At 41.4% G+C, this 17,287-nt stretch overlaps 1 protein-coding gene across 3 annotated transcripts in view; it reads left to right on the forward strand.

Moving 5' to 3' along the window:
- The window catches only part of vps8 (VPS8 subunit of CORVET complex), an 82,996-nt gene extending 66,058 nt beyond the window's left edge, over positions 1 to 16,938 (forward strand). For all 3 annotated transcript variants that reach the window (XM_078273866.1, XM_078273867.1, XM_078273868.1), the window contains 5 exons: positions 1,375 to 1,544; positions 5,502 to 5,670; positions 9,479 to 9,532; positions 10,148 to 10,228; positions 15,985 to 16,938. In XM_078273866.1, coding sequence (XP_078129992.1) covers positions 1,375 to 1,544; positions 5,502 to 5,670; positions 9,479 to 9,532; positions 10,148 to 10,228; positions 15,985 to 16,110 — 600 coding nt within the window. In that variant the 3' untranslated portion in view covers positions 16,111 to 16,938. The remainder of the gene's footprint in view (positions 1 to 1,374; positions 1,545 to 5,501; positions 5,671 to 9,478; positions 9,533 to 10,147; positions 10,229 to 15,984) is intronic.
- Positions 16,939 to 17,287: the final 349 nt, after the last annotated feature.

Consider the following 17,287-nt stretch of genomic DNA (forward strand, 5'->3'; position numbering starts at 1 on the left):
GAAGTTTTTCCTCGCCACTGTCGCACTAAATGCTTGCTCTTGGGGGAATTACTGGAATTGTTGGATCTTTGTAAATTATAGTGTGGTCTAGACCTACTCTATCTGTAAAGTGTCTTGAGATAACTCTTGTTAGGGGTCCAAGCTCGAGTCTGCAAGAACCGACGGTAGCAAGAGCTACGCCGTTCGCATAGCAGGGCTGTGGAACCCTATTGTTTTTCTACTGATTATTCATCATCATCATCATTATTCTTCTCCGCCTCAAACTCCGACTACAGCCTAAACCATACATGGTGGGGGGTTGCCATTTTCAGGACTGGTCTGAAACTCCGCAAGGACCTCAGGCGCAACAATTGACCCACTTCCACCACTAGGTAGCGCTATAGCAGAAAAAACACGTTTGGCCCTATAACTCCCACACCGGACATTTAAAATCCATATATCCACGTGTTCTCTGGATCCAACTAAATCACGTGATATAGGCCACGCCCATTTCCGCCTAAACTTTTAAGCGTGAAAAATCGCGATTTATCAAAAACCTACTTTTTCGAACTCCTCCTAGACCGTGCGACCAATCGGCACGAAATTTGGCAGGTAGCATCTCCAGATGGGCCTGACAAAAAGTTAATAAAAATAATTTTGATAGGATAAAAATTATATTACATATTACGCACAAACAAATTTGTGTAGCTAACTATGAAAACACCAACTTTGCCATATCTCAGCCAAAATGAATGCCATCAACGCCAAACTTTAGATTCTTGTTTGTTGTGACCCTCTGGAGGTCACTCACGCGTTTTACAAAAATTGGTCACTAGGAGGCGCTACAAGTACAAAAAGTTTATATCTCATGAACCGCTCATCCGATTTTTACAAAATTCTTTGGGTACCATCTGGGGCCACTCCTGAGTCCAACCCTAGAGTGGGGTACTGAGGGGTCAAAGTGGGCGTGGCCTACGGGACCCACGTCTAAATTTACTACTTAAACTAACGTGAACAACTTTAAATTGACAAGGTAGATAGACAATGGCTCATGGACCACACCTACCAAAAATTACACATGTGGACCACTAGGTGGCGCTATGTTTTTTTTTTTTTTGCTTTTAACTCCCACATTACACATCGCACATTAGAAATCCTTACATCCACGTCTTCCTTGAATCAAGCTGAATCACAAGATATAGGCCACGCCCATTTCCGCTCAAAAGTTTTTTTCGCAATATTGCGCAATGCGCAAAACCAACTTTTACGAACTCGTCCTAGAACATTTTCCTTATTTGTCTATATTTCCAACTCTTGTATTGCATATGTGAATATATTTGTAATGTACTACTGTAATGTAATGCACTTTAATAATGCTGTCTTTTTTGGTTTTAGACTTTACTTGAAACAACCACCAGTCTGTTGAACCATGACCTCCACTGGTCCCTGGCTCACCTGCGTGCTGCTGTCACAAGGGGACTCCACCCACGACAAGACCACTGTAACATCTGCCTCCAGCAGTACAAGAGGAGGCAGGACACAGCTGAGGAGATCATTGTGTTCAGGTAACACACACTGGAGCTGTTTAGTTCCTGGGATAACAGTTAAGAGACAAATGGCTTCTGTTTGTAACAGTATACAAAAGTTTGGCTAAAGGAATGAAAATTTCAGTGAACAGAGAGCGCCGTCTAGTGGTTCAGAAAATTTAAAAAAAATGGTTCATGAAGCTTCATTTGGACATTACTAATAATTATGCTGCTTGTTTTGGAAACCACTGCCAGTTAAATAGTATTATTTGTGTTTTGTTTCTTTCCTAAAATGAACCTAAAGTGGCATAAAAGCCTTTAAAGAAGAATTCCGGTTGATTTCAACACGCAGCTCTGTTGTTTGTAAATTTGGAGTGCTGTCAGTAGCGAGAAAAACGTGTTCTCCTTCTAGCATTAGCACCCAGGAGGCTGAAACCAGGCAACTTTTAAACGTGCTTTTAGCCTCTTGTTGTTGTTCGAAATGTCATTACAAGTGCCTACCCATGTGAAGTGATTCCTTCCAAGTGAACACAGTGAATCTAACTGCAGTATATGTGAAAGAAATGCATAAAAGTTCTGCTAATTCAGCTCTGTTTAGTTCCGGTGTTGAGACGGCAAGACGAGTGCTTAGGGACCGTCTACAAACTACAACACAGAAAAGAGATACAAAAATATTTTCAAAAATAGGCATATTTTTGGATGTACTTTAAAAGAGATTGTTAACTTAAGAAAGTTGTGAATGCTTTCATCAACATGGGAGCGGACAAATATGCTTGCTTTATGCAAATGTTTATTATTGTTGTAACAAACCAAAACTGAGCTTGCCATTCAAAAGACCCTTTTCTATATCCAATTTTTGCTCAAGGAGGTTTGTTTCTGCCAGCCATCCACAACGTAACTGCATGGATGTATAATAATAACTGGATACAGAATTGAAGGCAGAGCTCCTTTCATTCCTATAATTCAATTTTCAGTTCAATTAAATTTTATTTATAGTATCAAATCATAACGAGTTATCTCGAGACACTTTACAGATAGAGTAGGTCTAGACCACACTATAATTTACAAAGACCCAACAATTCCAGTAATTCCCATAAGAGCAAGCATGGTGAGGAAAAACTCCCTTTTAGGCAGAAACCTCGAGTGGTGAGTAAAACTTCCTTTTAGGGAGAAACCTCGGACAGACCCAGACTCTTGGTGGGCGGTTGTCTGCCGGTGCCGGTTGGGGGTATGATGAACAGTGGCAATTATAGTCACAATAAAGATAATGGAACTATGACTAGAAATAGTAGTTGTTTTAGTAGTTCATGGCGTAGCAGGGCACTGCAAGGCATAGCAGGGCGTAGCTGGACGTAGCAGGGCACTGCAGGGCGTAGCTGGACGTAGCAGGGTGTAGCAGGGCATAGCAGTGCACTGCAGGGCATAGCAGTGTATAGCAGGCCGTAGCAGGGCGCCTAGCAGGACCACGGCGACAGCTGCAACCGTGATTTAGGTGTCACCCTAATCCAGGGAAAACTGCGGGTTGAGAAAACATAAGGGCTAGCATTTGCCCACAGATGAAAAGCGAGAGGAGGAGGGAGGGGTGCGCCGTGACTGTGGCTACACACCCTCCCCCGCCAGTCTAGGCGAACGCTGCAACTCCTCACTTCCTAAATATAAGCTGTCTATGAAGAGAAGCAGAGATAGGGAGGGGGGGGGGGCGCCATGACTGTGGCTACACACCCTCCCCCGCCAGTCTAGGCAAACGCTGCAACTCCTCACTCCCTAACTATAAGCTTTATCAAAGAGGAGAGTTTTAAGTTTACTCTTAAATGTGGTGACAGTGTCTGCCCCCCGAACCCAGACTGGGAGCTGGTTCCACAGGAGAGGAGCCTGATAGCTAAAGGCTCTGGCTCCCGTTCTACTTTTAGAGACTCTCTGCATTCTGGGAGCTCAGTGCTCTAGTGGGACAATAAGGTACTATGAGCACTTCAAGATATGATGGTGCTTGACCATTTAGAGCTTTGTAGGTCAGGAGAAAGATTTTAAAGTCAATCCTGGATTTTACAGGAAGCCAATGCAGAGAAGCTAATACAGGAGAAATATGATCTCTTTTCTTAGTTCTTGTCAGAACATGCGCTGCAGCATTCTGGATCAGCCTGAACTCTAACCCTTAAGGGACTTATTTGAACAACCTGATAGTAAGGAATTACAATAGGAAAAAAAAGTACAAATGCATGGGCTAGTTTTTCAGCATCGTTTTGAGACAGGATTTGCCTAATTTTGTCAATTTGACGAAGGTGAAAAAAGGCTGTTCTTGAGGTTTGTTTTAAGTGGGCGTTAAAGGATATATCTTGATCAAAAATAACTCCTAGATTTCTGACAGTAGTGCTGGAGGCCAGGGCAATGCCATCCAGAGTTAGCCTAGAAATCTAGACGCACCCTATCAGCAGCAAATTTAATTTGCAGCCAGGGGGGGTCTAGGCACTCTCCGTTGGCTTGCAAGCTGGAAAAACCAAACTCTGGTCAGGCCAATCACATTGTGTATAGAGTCGGTAGGCGGGCTTATGGCTGCTGTTGCTGGGAACAGCGGTCTTCTGGAAGACTTGGAGTTAAGCTTTTCTTTGAGAAAAGAACAAAGAACGGCACTGAAATCATTCTTAAAAAAGGAAGATGTGTTCGGAGTTTTGCCGACTGGATTCGGCAAAAAGTTAATCTATGAACTAGCTTCGCTACCTTCTTTGTTGCTCTGCCTGGTTGTAGTGCTATCCTATTGCGTGCAGAGGGAATTTGAAAGACAACAGTTTATCCCGCCCCTCGGATTGAGCTCCGTCAATGGTGAGTTCCCAGACCCAACATCTTGATGTGGGTCTGGCTTGTCAGGCTAATGCAGAGTAGCTATATCTTTAGATAAGGAGGTTCAGAGGTGTTTAGGTCCCAGCACAATAACCTCGGTTTTGTTGTAGGTCAGCCAGGATTTTATATATTTAATGCATGCTTGAAGTTTAGCTAACTGACTGGTTTCGTCTGGCTTGATTGATAGGTATAATTGGGTGTCATCTGAATAACAGTGAAAGTTAATTGAGTGTTTCCTAATAATATTGGCTAGAGGAAGCATATATAAGGTGAATAGAATTGGTCCAAGCGCTGAGCCTTTTGGAACACCATGGCTAACTTTAGCGTGCCTGGAGGATTTATTGTTAACATCAACAAATTGAGCTTGATCAGATAAATAGGACTTAAACCAGCTTAGTTCAATTCCTTTAATGCCAACTAAATGTTCCAGTCTCTGTAACAGGATGGTATGGTAAATAGTGTCGAATGCAGCACTAAGATCTAGTAAGACAAGTACGGAGACAAGTCCTTTGTCTTAAGCAGTTAGAAGGTCGTTAGTAATTTTCACCAGTGCCGTCTCTGTGCTATGATGCATTCTAAATCCTGACTGAAAATCCTCAAATAAACTATTGCTATGTAGAAAGTCACATAACTTCTCAAGGATCTTGGAGAGAAAGGGAGTTGCTCAGTAGCGCATTAAGCCTTTATGGAGCCAAGAACTACCCAGATGATTTGCACTGCTTCCTCATTGTGCGGCCCATAGAGCAGGCGCACTAGAGACCTCCGTTGGCTACTTTAGCGCTCCGCTAACTTGAATGGGGATTAAATGATTTAATCGTGTGGCTATTCTAGACTTTCCAAATGTTATTGGATCAAATGGATCACATTCTTAGAGCGAATGAGTCATTTTGCGCTGGTTGTGACGGTAAAAAAATGTATCTACTGATTCACAGATGTCTTTTTGCCATGTAAGTCTTTAGGAAAAAGCGTTTCTGCTGCATCACATCCTGATTTCACAAACTACGGCCCAAGGCCCAAATCACACAATGCGTTAATCACACGTCAAAACAATGAGTGGTGTTAAAAGAAATTTGTGTTAACTTATTTGTGTTAATTTTGACAGCCCTAATAAAAAAAAGACATATTACAGCTGCTAAGGTATGTATGTGTGTGTCTCGTCAGCTGTGGCCACCTGTACCACTTCCAGTGCCTGCAGCAGAAGGACTCTGGATGGGGCTTTAGTTCAGAGGTGCAACAGCGATGGAGCTGCTACAAGTGTTCCTCCAGCCAAGGAGGAAGGGGCGGGCTTTCCACTGAGACAAAAAGAGGCCGCAGCACGTCCCTGGCACAGGTATGTGTTTGTGCTTGCAAAGAAAGTAAGATCTGAATAGGTACAAAAGAATAAATATACCTTCATTAATGCATAAGTCGTGTTATTGGTTCCTACAGAAGGCATTGAATTTTAAATCTTTTGTCTTTTTTTATTATAAAGCAGTTCGAGTTGCTATATAAAGACTGAAAGTTTCAAAATGCTCAGTACACAGAGAACTGAAACCAGCCTGTTTTATGAAACAGTGCCTTTAAACGAGCTATCAGGACTTCTGTACAGCTGTGATCTCACAACTATAGTATATAGATAGAAAGTGCAGCTGCAGTGCCGTTACAGTCTGCATTGACGGAGCAGAGATGCTGAGAGCAGAGGTGGGCTTAAAGAGACAGCCCCTAAAATGGAGCATTTGAGACAGACATACAGGTATATTCAGACAGACAGTATGAGGTAAAATAATATTTGTTTTAACATTAAACCATGCAAACATGTTCTAGTAGAAATTCAAGGAATTTGACTCCTAGAGAGTTAAAGCTTTAGTGCGTAACTTTTTATAATAATGAACGTCCGTTACATTCAAGCCAGGAAGTCAACCTTATAGACAAGGCGCTGTACTTTAACGAACTCCTCAGAATCAGCTTTATTGGCCAGGTTTGCGCAAACAAACAAGGAATTTGACTCCTAGAGAGTTAAAGCTTTAGTGTGTAACTTTTTATAATAATGAACGTCCGTTACATTCAAGCCATTGCCAAATAAGTTGCTTCAAAGCTAATAAAGCCGACCAGCTCCACAAAACTCTTTTGATTTCTCAGAATGGCTATTTTTACAAAATGGTGTAGTCCAGCAACTTTCGCGCACCTAAGCTGGACTGAAGATGATTAGACACCCTCTTCTAAAGACTACATCATGTTTTTTTTAAATCCTCTGTGTTCTCCTTGGCTACAAGCAACTGCGTGGAGGACGGGTGGTGCCTGATCACGGAAGGCTTGGGTCATGTGGATGCAACGACAGTGTTTTTGTCATTACTTAGAATTCCTCTTGGGGGAGACTACGCACTATAGCTTTAACCCGATCGACTTCAAAATTTGTCTGTGTAATCTAAAGACCTTATAGGACAATTATTATTATTATTATACACTGTTTTCAGATTCAGACTTGCATTTTGTGATTCTACTAGAACATGTTTACATGCTATAATTTTCAAAAAACACTTTATTTTTCTCATACTGCCCATGGCTGCTGCACCTGTATTCACCATTTTAAGCCCCCTTCTCAAAAAAGCCCAGTCTGCTCTGATTGGTCAGCGCATGTCTCGAGTTTCTGGAATCTCCGCTGTTGGAATCTCTGCTGTTGTTTCACTCCGGAGCCTGAGACTGACTGCAACCGAGTATAGCAGGACTTTGTACCGTGAAAAATCACCAATAAAGGCTTCTAAACCGAAAACTCTACAACCGGAAAATGTTTCGCAGTAATGTGACCCGAAATTGGAGAGAAATTAACAACATTAGCAGCCAAGATTATAGGTTTCCCCGGCGTTAGCATGGCGGCCATTTTAAGCATTTCACCATGAAACAATAAGTTGTTGTAACTTGAGTGTTCATTGTCCAATCTACAGGAAGTTTCTCATGATTGACAAGGGTCCAGGCCTGAGGACATCTACCTGTCAATATTATCAGCCTTATATGACAAACATCATCCGATTTACATGAAATTTACAATGTGTGGTCTATTCAATTTAATTTTATTTATAGTGTCAAATCACAACAGGAGTTATCTCAAGACACTTTACAGATAGAGTAGGTCTAGACCAAACTATAATTTATAAAGACACAACAATTCCAGTAATTCTCCCAAGAGCAAGCATTTGGTGTGACAGTGGCGAGGAAAAACCCTTTTAGGCAGAAACCTTGAGTGGTGAGGAAAACTTCCTTTTAGGGAGAAACCTCGGACAGACCCAGGCTCTTGGTAGGCGGTGTCTGACGGTGCCGGTTGGGGGTGTGATGAACAGTGGCAATTATAGTCACAATAAAGATAATGGAACTATGACTAGAAATAGTAGCTGTAGTAGTTCATGACGTAGCAGGCAGGTTTTGAGATTACAATCTCAGGGACTAATAAACTGCCCTTTCTTACAAAACCATAAGCATCTGCATTTAAGATCGAGGTGGCGTTTGTAAATGGTGCTTGGACCCAAAGCTGCTGTTGATAATGGGCTCTTTGTATATGTTTTGTTGCATTAGTTGAGGTGCAAGCGGTCCTCTCAAAGTCCATCTTAAGGGCATTACTATCGAACACAGCAATGCGCAGGTCGTCAAATATCACCATGTCCGTTGATGGTTTGAGACATTTGACCAAGAATGTTTCCATCATTTGTATTGCACTCTCTGTTAGCTGTGGACAGTTGAAATTGAGAATCAGAGAAGAGTTGTCTGGTTTGTGGACAGTGTTCAGAGCTGCAAGTTTGATTGATATTTTGCTGGTTGTATCGCACCCAGTCAGCACATGTATGCTGGGAGACCCTGTGTGAGCTTGTCTCCCAGCGCTATGCAGACATGAAGTGGTAATATTGATCTTTTCACTCCTGAGTTTTGGATGAGCCAGAGCTCTTGGAGGCCAAGATTTCTCCATTTGACTGTTATGTGGTATAATAGGCACACAAAGTAGTAGAGTAGAAATGCTTCGCCTTTCTGAGAATATAGTTCCCAGTTTATATACGGTTAGAAGATGGATGTGTCTCATGTGACCTTGTTATTTGTACACGCTGTGACTATACAAATCACAACATGTAAATAGGAACACGTTGGTGTTATTTTGTCACTTATTCGGAGCAGTAGGCTAGTTGGAACCGATTACCTTCAGTATCCGTGCTAGGCTAAGTTCCCGGTTACAATGGTCATCACACAGCAGCAGGAATGATACATATATATTTTTTATCTACACTATGATTTGAGAGAGTGGCTGTGCATAATTTTACTCTTGGTTGGCAAAGCAGCGTGACTTCATTAATTATTTAAATCTCCCATCGTTAACAGGATTGTTCACGATCTAACGGTAAATCATGTTCTGTGTTCCTTTTAAGCATCACAGTGGAGCTGTTACTCAGTTTACAAGTTAATCATCTGGAGTAAAGCAAATGATGCCCTTAAGTCCAGAGCTTATAAATATTTGCAGTTGTGTCTTATGCATGGAAGTGTATCCATATAATCAGTAACAACACAAATTATTGCTAGAGACAAATGTTGGTAACAACATTTTAAAGCAACACTGTGTAACTTAATTATTGTAGATTTGGCACCCCTACAGATTCAAGTGCAATTCATTTCTACATCGCTGTTATTAATATGGACAGCTGTATTACATTGATGATTACATTACTTATGATCAAAAACTAGTGAGTCTACAACTTTGCTAATACAGCCACATCAAGTTAAGTGCAACAACAACACAAGACATAGCAAGCCAGCTATTACTGTCATAACCAGCAGATGGCGAGCTGTCTTGCAGCCTTTTATTTCACGAAGAACAACTAAAAGGCAGTCCAAGATTTACACTTGTCAGGCGGCTTCTTGTTCGGTCTCCTCTCTCCTTTTCACAGTTTTTTTACACTCTGTTTAGACTTTGTGCCTCAGTCTGATCATTGTGCCATTAAAAGTAGGCCGCTAGTCTCATAGTTAACCTGCATTTTGCCTGGAGTTTGGGTACATAACGTATGACAGCATATTCATTTTATGCCAGTTGTATTTTGTTACTACAACAACACTGCTTTCAATCTAGGCACAGTCTTCCAGTAGCTAACAATCCTGACACAGCCCTGTTCTTCTCTCTGTCTCAGACTTGTGTAACATCAGTGTATCATGACGCAGGAGCAGAGGCTCACAGGAAGAAGGTAAGGTTTTATCAGATCCCACAACATCTCCAAATGACAGGTAACAAATGCAAGGTATAACCACCAAATGGCTCCACAAAAATAAACCTGCTTACTGGCTCCTTGCTCATGTGTTAGCAAATATCAGGTGTTTGCAATCATCTTGTATTTACAAAAGGGCAAACTGCACTGTGGGCTACACCCTGAAGAAGACTGTTTGTGCCACTACACATGGGTTCAGTTCAATCTTAACATACTAACAATATGAAAAAGCCATCTAAATAAAGGCTTTTTAACTTTTTGCCAGAAGACTTTTCTTCTTTTTCTTATTTTGTGTTCCCTTCCAAAGGGCACCTTCATTATTTGTAAAAACTTCTGAGCACTCCGGACCTTTTCTCTTCTACATATATGAGACTAACCAATTGATATTCACTACAGCGCTACTGTAATGTATTACTCATTTTGTCTACCCCTTAAAATCAACCCTGTTGCCATCACATATCTATCTATAAATAAAACTTGTGCTACAGCTGCTCTCATTATGTTAAAGTGGCACTGTTTGCACTCTGTATGCCATGTTACAAATTACGGCTTAATGCTTTAACTAAATTCTTTTGGTTCTTTGTTGTGGCCCAGGTGGTTTTTGATGCAACGTTGGACCTTCAGCAGGAACAGTCCTGGGATCAGCTACGCTGTTTATACCGAGGACCATCAAGGGTAGGGACAGTTGAAGAACCTGTCATTACATTACTTAATGACTAATAGCCAAACACATCACGGAAATACTTTGTTTGTTTCCTATCTGTAGAATGTGTCTCCAAATGCGTCCTCAGTGGTGATCGGATCTAGGGCTGAACGATTAATTGCATTTGCAATTAAAGGGATATTTCACCGTTGGAAAGATGAATATATCTTTACATTGGGTCACTTATGTAGTAGAAATGTGAATTATTTTTAGAAATTGGTGCCTTCTAGGCCGAGAAAAGCCAGAAAATGTGTTTTTGGCTCATGTGGATGAAAGACACCAAATCCCAGAATGCACTTGCTTCGCTGTGTCCACTCCCAAGCCACGCCTACCGTTTACAGACGACAGACAGTGAGGCACTCAACTCAAGTGTGTTTTATTGTCATTTCAATCATATACACGAAACGTTTCACCGTGGCTCAAGTGGTGTTACACATTTAAAATATATAAAAACGACATACAAAACAGGCTACATTTAGTGCACACACATTATAGGCTCCGTAAAGTTCAGCTAACGCATACTAGCATTAGTGCTTGGTGGGCTATAAACACAGAATATAAACACAGCCATAAATTTGCGTGGAATGTAGAGTGGTTGGCATTTAACAGTCTCAAACTCCACCAGCAGTTAGTTGGATACAATCACCCCATTTCTGCACCAGTCCGTATTAAAGGACAATTCCGGCGCAAAATGAACCTAGGGGTTAATAACGGATGTGTACCCACTCTGTCGTTCTCTGGGACATGTTTTCATGTTAATCAAATGTGTTTGTAGCTTGAAAGAAGCTAGTGCTGATTAGCTTACAATGCTAGTATTCGGGGCACAGGGAAAGTACCACTAAAAAAGCTCAAAATATCACCAAACTTCAACGGTAGCATAATGAGGGCCCCTACATGTTAACCGAAGCACTGAGAACTTTGTAAGTGTACAGACAGTTTATTGAACAAAGAGCTGCGGGAGCTCGTTGAAAGGGCTACGAGAGAGAGAGAGCTATGCCGCAACAGAGCCTTGTACTTATCGTACCTCATGACTTACAGCTGGCGATGCAAACTAAAATCAAAAGCAATTTGCTCAATATATCTGAAATAATTGATGGGACAGGTGGCTGTCTAGCGTTAGCTTTCCACCTAGCTAGCTCATTCTTCTGTCCTCGTTCCGCGTTTCACCGCTGAGGATGTCCCCTTACCGGCTAGCGGCATTGAGCGACACCGCAGGCTGAGGTGCTGGTCTCCGTAGCAGGCGAAGCTCGCATAGTGTGTCGAGTATTCCATAATAAAGTTTCCTGCATATTCTCCGATCTGTACCAATGTATCCCGGTGGTAAACATGTGCGGTAGTTTGAATGCACATAATTGTTGTAAAAGTTTGCTGCTGAAAAGACAGAGCCAGTTTAGCGAAGCTTCAAGATGGCTGACACTCGGCTTTCTTCGGATATCTTCGGGTAAAGACAGTCCCACCCCCTATGGGCGGGTTGAAAACATGCGGAACTAGCTGGCTGTAGTCCACAGACTCTGGGCAAAAATGCCTCCGATGACGCTTAATGACGATTTTTTTGCGTCATCAGAGGCTTTTTTCCAGACACACAATACAGAGATCTCTCGTCTCAGGGGGACATGAGGGAGGGAAGCACGGTCATTCGAAAATACTACCGGGTTTCTACTGATACAAAGCTTAATTGGTGAATCGGTGAAGTATCCCTTTAAATTGCGATATGTTAAAATTAGATCTTCTAATCGCAGAGGCTGGTCACGTGACACGCAAGAGTAAAACAGTCTGCAGAGGAAGTTGCTGCAAACCGTCACGTATTGTGCAAAACGTGCCTTGCTAATGTTGCTAACTCACAGGGCAACACCACTAACTTGTATCACCACTTAAAAAACACACCACAAAGCCATGTACGATAGTTGCATGGCTAAAAATCCAAACACCAGGGTGTCAACTGTCAAATAAGCGCAATGCCACTCGACAGGGATCACTGACCGCGTAACACCATATGAACATACTTCAGTAACAGAACGTGGAAATTACTCAAGCAGTAAGTTTATCGCGAAAGAAAGGATGCACCTCATTACTGTGACCAAGTCTGGGCTGACGGCTTTGATAAATGCACTGGATAAGCGGTACAACATGCCCTCCGCACATATTTTAGCCAGGTCGCCATACCGAAGCTAACGTTAGACAAAAATGTATGAGTATTTGTGAGAATGTGAGTATTTTCCGCTGCAAACAACTGATGTGGTCAAGCTGTAGGATCACTACGGCTGGCACTGCCATACTTGTTGTGTACATATACAGTGGGGCAAAAAAGTATTTAGTCAGCCACCAATTGTGCAAGTTCTCCCACTTAAAAAGATGAGAGTGGCCTGTAATTTTCATCATAGGTACACTTCAACTATGAGAGACAAAATGAGAAAAAAATTATGGTGAAAAATAAGTATTTGGTCAATAACAAAAGTTCATCTCCATACTTTGTTATATACCCTTTGTTGGCAATGACAGAGGTCAAACGTTTTTGTATGTCCGTTTCTGTAAGTCTTCACAAGGTTTTCACACACTGTTTTGGCCCATTCCTCCATGCAGATCTCCTCTAGAGCAGTGACGTTTTGGGGCTGTCGCTGGGCAACACGGACTTTCAACTCCCTCCAAAGATTTTCTATGGGGTTGAGATCTGGAGACTGGCTAGGCCACTCCAGGACCTTGAAATGCTTCTTACGAAGCCACTCCTTCGTTGCCCGGGCGGTCTGTTTGGGATCATTGTCATGCTGAAAGACCCCAGCCACGTTTCATCTTCAATGCCCTTGCTGATGGAAGGAGGTTTTCACTCAAAATCCCACGATACATGGCCCCATTCATTCTTTCCTTTACACGGATCAGTCGTCCTGGTCCCTTTGCAGAAAAACAGCCCCAAAGCATGATGTTTCCACCCCCATGCGTCACTGTAGGTATGGTGTTCTTTGGATGCAACTCAGCATTCTTTCCCCTCCAAACACGACGAGTTGAGTTTTTACCAAAAAGTTCTATTTTGGTTTCATCTGACCATATGACATTCTCCCAATCCTCTTCTGGATCATCCAAATGCTCTCTAGCAAACTCCAGATGGGCCTGGACATGTACTGGCTTAAGCAGGGGGACACGTCTGGCACTGCAGGATTTGAGTCCCTGGCGACGTAGTGTGTTCCTGATCCTGTTCCTTTGTTACTTTGGTCCCAGCTCTCTGCAGGTCATTGACTAGGTCCCCCCGTGTGGTTCTGAGATTATTGCTCACCGTTCTTGTGATCATTTTGACCTCACAGGGTGAGATCTTGCGTGGAGCCCCAGATCGAGGGAAATTATTAGTGGTCTTGTATGTCTTCCATTTCCTTATAATTGCTCCCACAGTTGATTTCTTCACACCAAGCTGCTTACCTATTGCAGATTCAGTCTTCCCAGCCTGGTGCAGGTCTACAATTTTGTTTCTGGTGTCCTTTGACAGCTCTTAGTGGTCTTGGCCATAGTGGAGTGGAGTGTGACTGTTTGAGGTTGTGGACAGGTGTCTTTTATACTGATAACAAGTTCAGCCAGGTGAATTAGGGTTAATTAAGTTAAAATAAGCTTCATGGGCATGACAGATCAGAAACTTATATTGCCAAAGCAGCTAATACTGCACACTGGCTTTTTCCACACATTTAGGGCAGTGTCTGAGGATCAGGGAGATGGATAAACTCTGGATATACAGTTGTGTTCAGAATAATAGCAGTGTGTTTAAAAAAAGTGAATAATGCTCAAAATCCTTAGAATAGCTTTTAATTCCATAATAGCAATGCATTGGGAACACTGCACATTCAATTCCAAATCAAAACATGACCAAAATTGATCAAGTTTGTGTTATACCTTTACAGAAAGTGAAGAAAAAGGAATATTAGGCTGTTCAAAAAAATAGCAGTATTTGCATTTTTCTTTACAAACTCAAACATTTACTGTATAAACTGAAAAATGTCTCAATGGTTTGCTTTACTTTGAATCACTGCACTATTATTTAGTTGCATAACCATTATTTCTGAGAACTGCTTCACATCTGTGTTGCATGGAGTCGACCAACTTCTGGCACCTGTGAACAGGTATTCCAGCCCAGGATGATTGAACTACATTCCACAATTCCTCTGCATTACTGGGTTTTGCCTCATAAACAGCATTTTTGATGTCACCCCAAGTTTTCTATGGGATTGAGGTCTAGGGATTGGGCTGGTCACTCCATAACATCAATCTTGTTCATCTGGAACCAAGACTTTGCTCGCTTACTGGTGTGTTTTGGGTCATTGTCTTGTTGAAAGACCCATTTCAAAGGCATTTCCTCTTCAGCATAAGGCAACATGACCTCTTCAAGTATTTTGATGTATTGGAACTGATCCATGATCCCTGGTATGTGATAAATAGGCTCAACACCACAGTATGAGAAACATCCCCATAACATGTTTTTGCACCACCATGCTTTACTGTCTTCAGTGTACTGTGGCTTGAATTCAGTGCATGGGGGTCGTCGGACAAACTGTCTGCGGCCCCTAGACCCAAAAAGAACAATTTTGCTCTCATCAGTCCACAGAATGTTGCCCCATTTCTCCTTTGGCCAGTCAATGTGTCCTTTGGCAAATTTCAACCTATTCAGTAAGTCTTTTTTTCAGCAATGGGACTTTGCGGGGGCTTCTAGCTGATAGCTTTGCTTCACATAGCCTTCTTCTGATCATAACAGTACTCACAGGTAACTAAGTCTTCTTTGATTTACCTGGAGGTGATCATTGGTTGAGCCTTTGCCATTTTGGCTATTCTTCGATCCATTTGAATGGTAGTTGACCGTTTTTTCCCACGTCGTTCAGGCTTTGGATGCCATTTCAAGGCATTTGAAATCATTTTGGCTGAGCAGCCTATAATTTTCTGCACTTCTTTATATGTTTTCCCCTCTCCAATCAACTTTTTAATCAAAGTCCACTGTTCCTCAGAGCAATGTCTGGAATGACCCATTTTGCTGAGTATTTCAGTGTGAAATGCACTATAACCAGCATGCACAACATTTGCTTCCTTCCTTCCTTAAATATGGGCCATAATTGACACCTGTTTCTTCACAGAATCAATCACCTCACTAACTGAACACAACACTATTATTTTGAACATGCCCCTTTCAATTACAGATTCAATTACACAGAAAGAGCAGCATGCATGTCATGACTGTTGGATCTGTTGGTTTTCTATGACTCTACAACACTTGCTATTAAATTATTTGCCATGTAGAAATATCACTTCTACCAAAAAATTTGATTTATGAGGTTAGTGACGTTGGACTGCTATTATATTGAACACAACTGTATATAATCTTATGCACGTTTGTTGCAATTTATTAATATTCAAAAGGTGAAGAAAAGCATTTTGCACACTGTTCATTTAACACTAGTTTTCTAGATACTTTTTTGTTTTATTGTTCAACCTGTCTGTCACTTTGTTCATTTAATGTAAGGGGTATATGAGAACGGGTAAAGAGGAAGGCTATTTTTTTATTTTGTAAGAGTATTATTTTTGAACACAACTGTATTTTTTTTTAATTTATTTTTAAAGAAAGCCTCTCTCAAATCCTAATATTTGTATTTATATTATATTTATTTATTTGTGTGTGTGTGTGTGTGTGTGTGCACTTGTGAGGGAGGCGAATAGAGACAATGTATCACCTTTTCTAATTATTTTTTCTCTCTCTTTCTTCCAGTTGTCCATCCTTTCAGAACTTGCCCACTGCCATAGCAATGACAAGACAGGGCTTCTAATCCCAGCTCAACCAGGAACAGAGACTTTCCAACTTATACTCTCTCCTCCACCCTTATTGGAAGAGTAGCACCATGACTGGTTGTGGATCCATGTTTTCTTCATTCGTCCAGACTTAAGTCAATGGGATTGGTTAAAGTCATTGGCCTAACTATTCTACATCAGTGTCGGCTGTAGAATTTCCACTGTTTTTGTTGTTGTTGTGTGACAGTTGATATTGTATGTCTTTCAAAACAAATTGTTTAATATTGATAATATTTAGTCACTCTAATTTTACTGAATGTAGCTTTAATTGTATCCATTGTTTATGTACTACAGTTGGCTGAATAATGTGGCTTGGTTTGCATGTTGGTGCTGGGATGTCAAAATGTGGATCCTAACATAACTGCAAAGGATGTTGTGGGGAGGGGAAATTATACTGAATGTTTGTTTACAAGTAGTAAAAAGACACAAGATACTTTCGCCTCTTTTTTAGGGATGTTAATATTAATGATAAATGACCTTTGTTGACCAAATCCAAAACTGAATAAATATAAACTGCTAAATTAATTTTCAGAGGTTTTACCTTTTGTTGATGTTAGTGGTACGTGCCGCAGTTTTTAAAATCCGTGATCGGATGTTTCTTACTAAAAATGCCCCTTTGAACTTGGAAGTTGTCATTAACTGCTCTTCACTTTGTATGTCCATAGGCGTGTACCTTTGACTTTTTTTTAGCAAAGAACCAGATATTTTCAGACACAGTTCTTTATCTTAAGAAGTGATGATTCAGAGTTTCATGTTCATCCAAGACTTGGAAGAGCTCCAACTGTCCATTACCTAACAGTCACTGTGAGAAAATGTATGGTATCTTAACTTCCAGAATCCTGGATGTCTGACATACATACAGTAAGTCCTCCTATTTCGGTCTCCATTGTTTGTGTATTTTTTCACTAAAACATGCTGCGTGACCTCAAAGGCCAACACACTTTTTCTCATCTTTCTCTCTCCATTCCCACCTGTGTTTATTCACTATTGTAGACACACCCACTGCCGCGCCCTGGGTCCTTCCTTTCTCTCTCCACGTTATTTCTCTCTCTCCCTTGAACCGTCAACACTATTTTCTGTGTTCACATTCTGGTTTAAAGGCTGAAGCACATTGAGATTCTTCAGACGTTCGACTTGGTGGTGGCGCATGGTCATTGCTCACTGTCTACTCTTGTACTCATCCTACAACATCTTCTCTGCCACTTACTAACACTACTTAGCAT

The sequence above is a fragment of the Sander vitreus genome, chromosome 17 (genome assembly GCF_031162955.1).
Source record: "Sander vitreus isolate 19-12246 chromosome 17, sanVit1, whole genome shotgun sequence".
NCBI classification, from domain to species: Eukaryota; Metazoa; Chordata; class Actinopteri; order Perciformes; family Percidae; genus Sander; species Sander vitreus.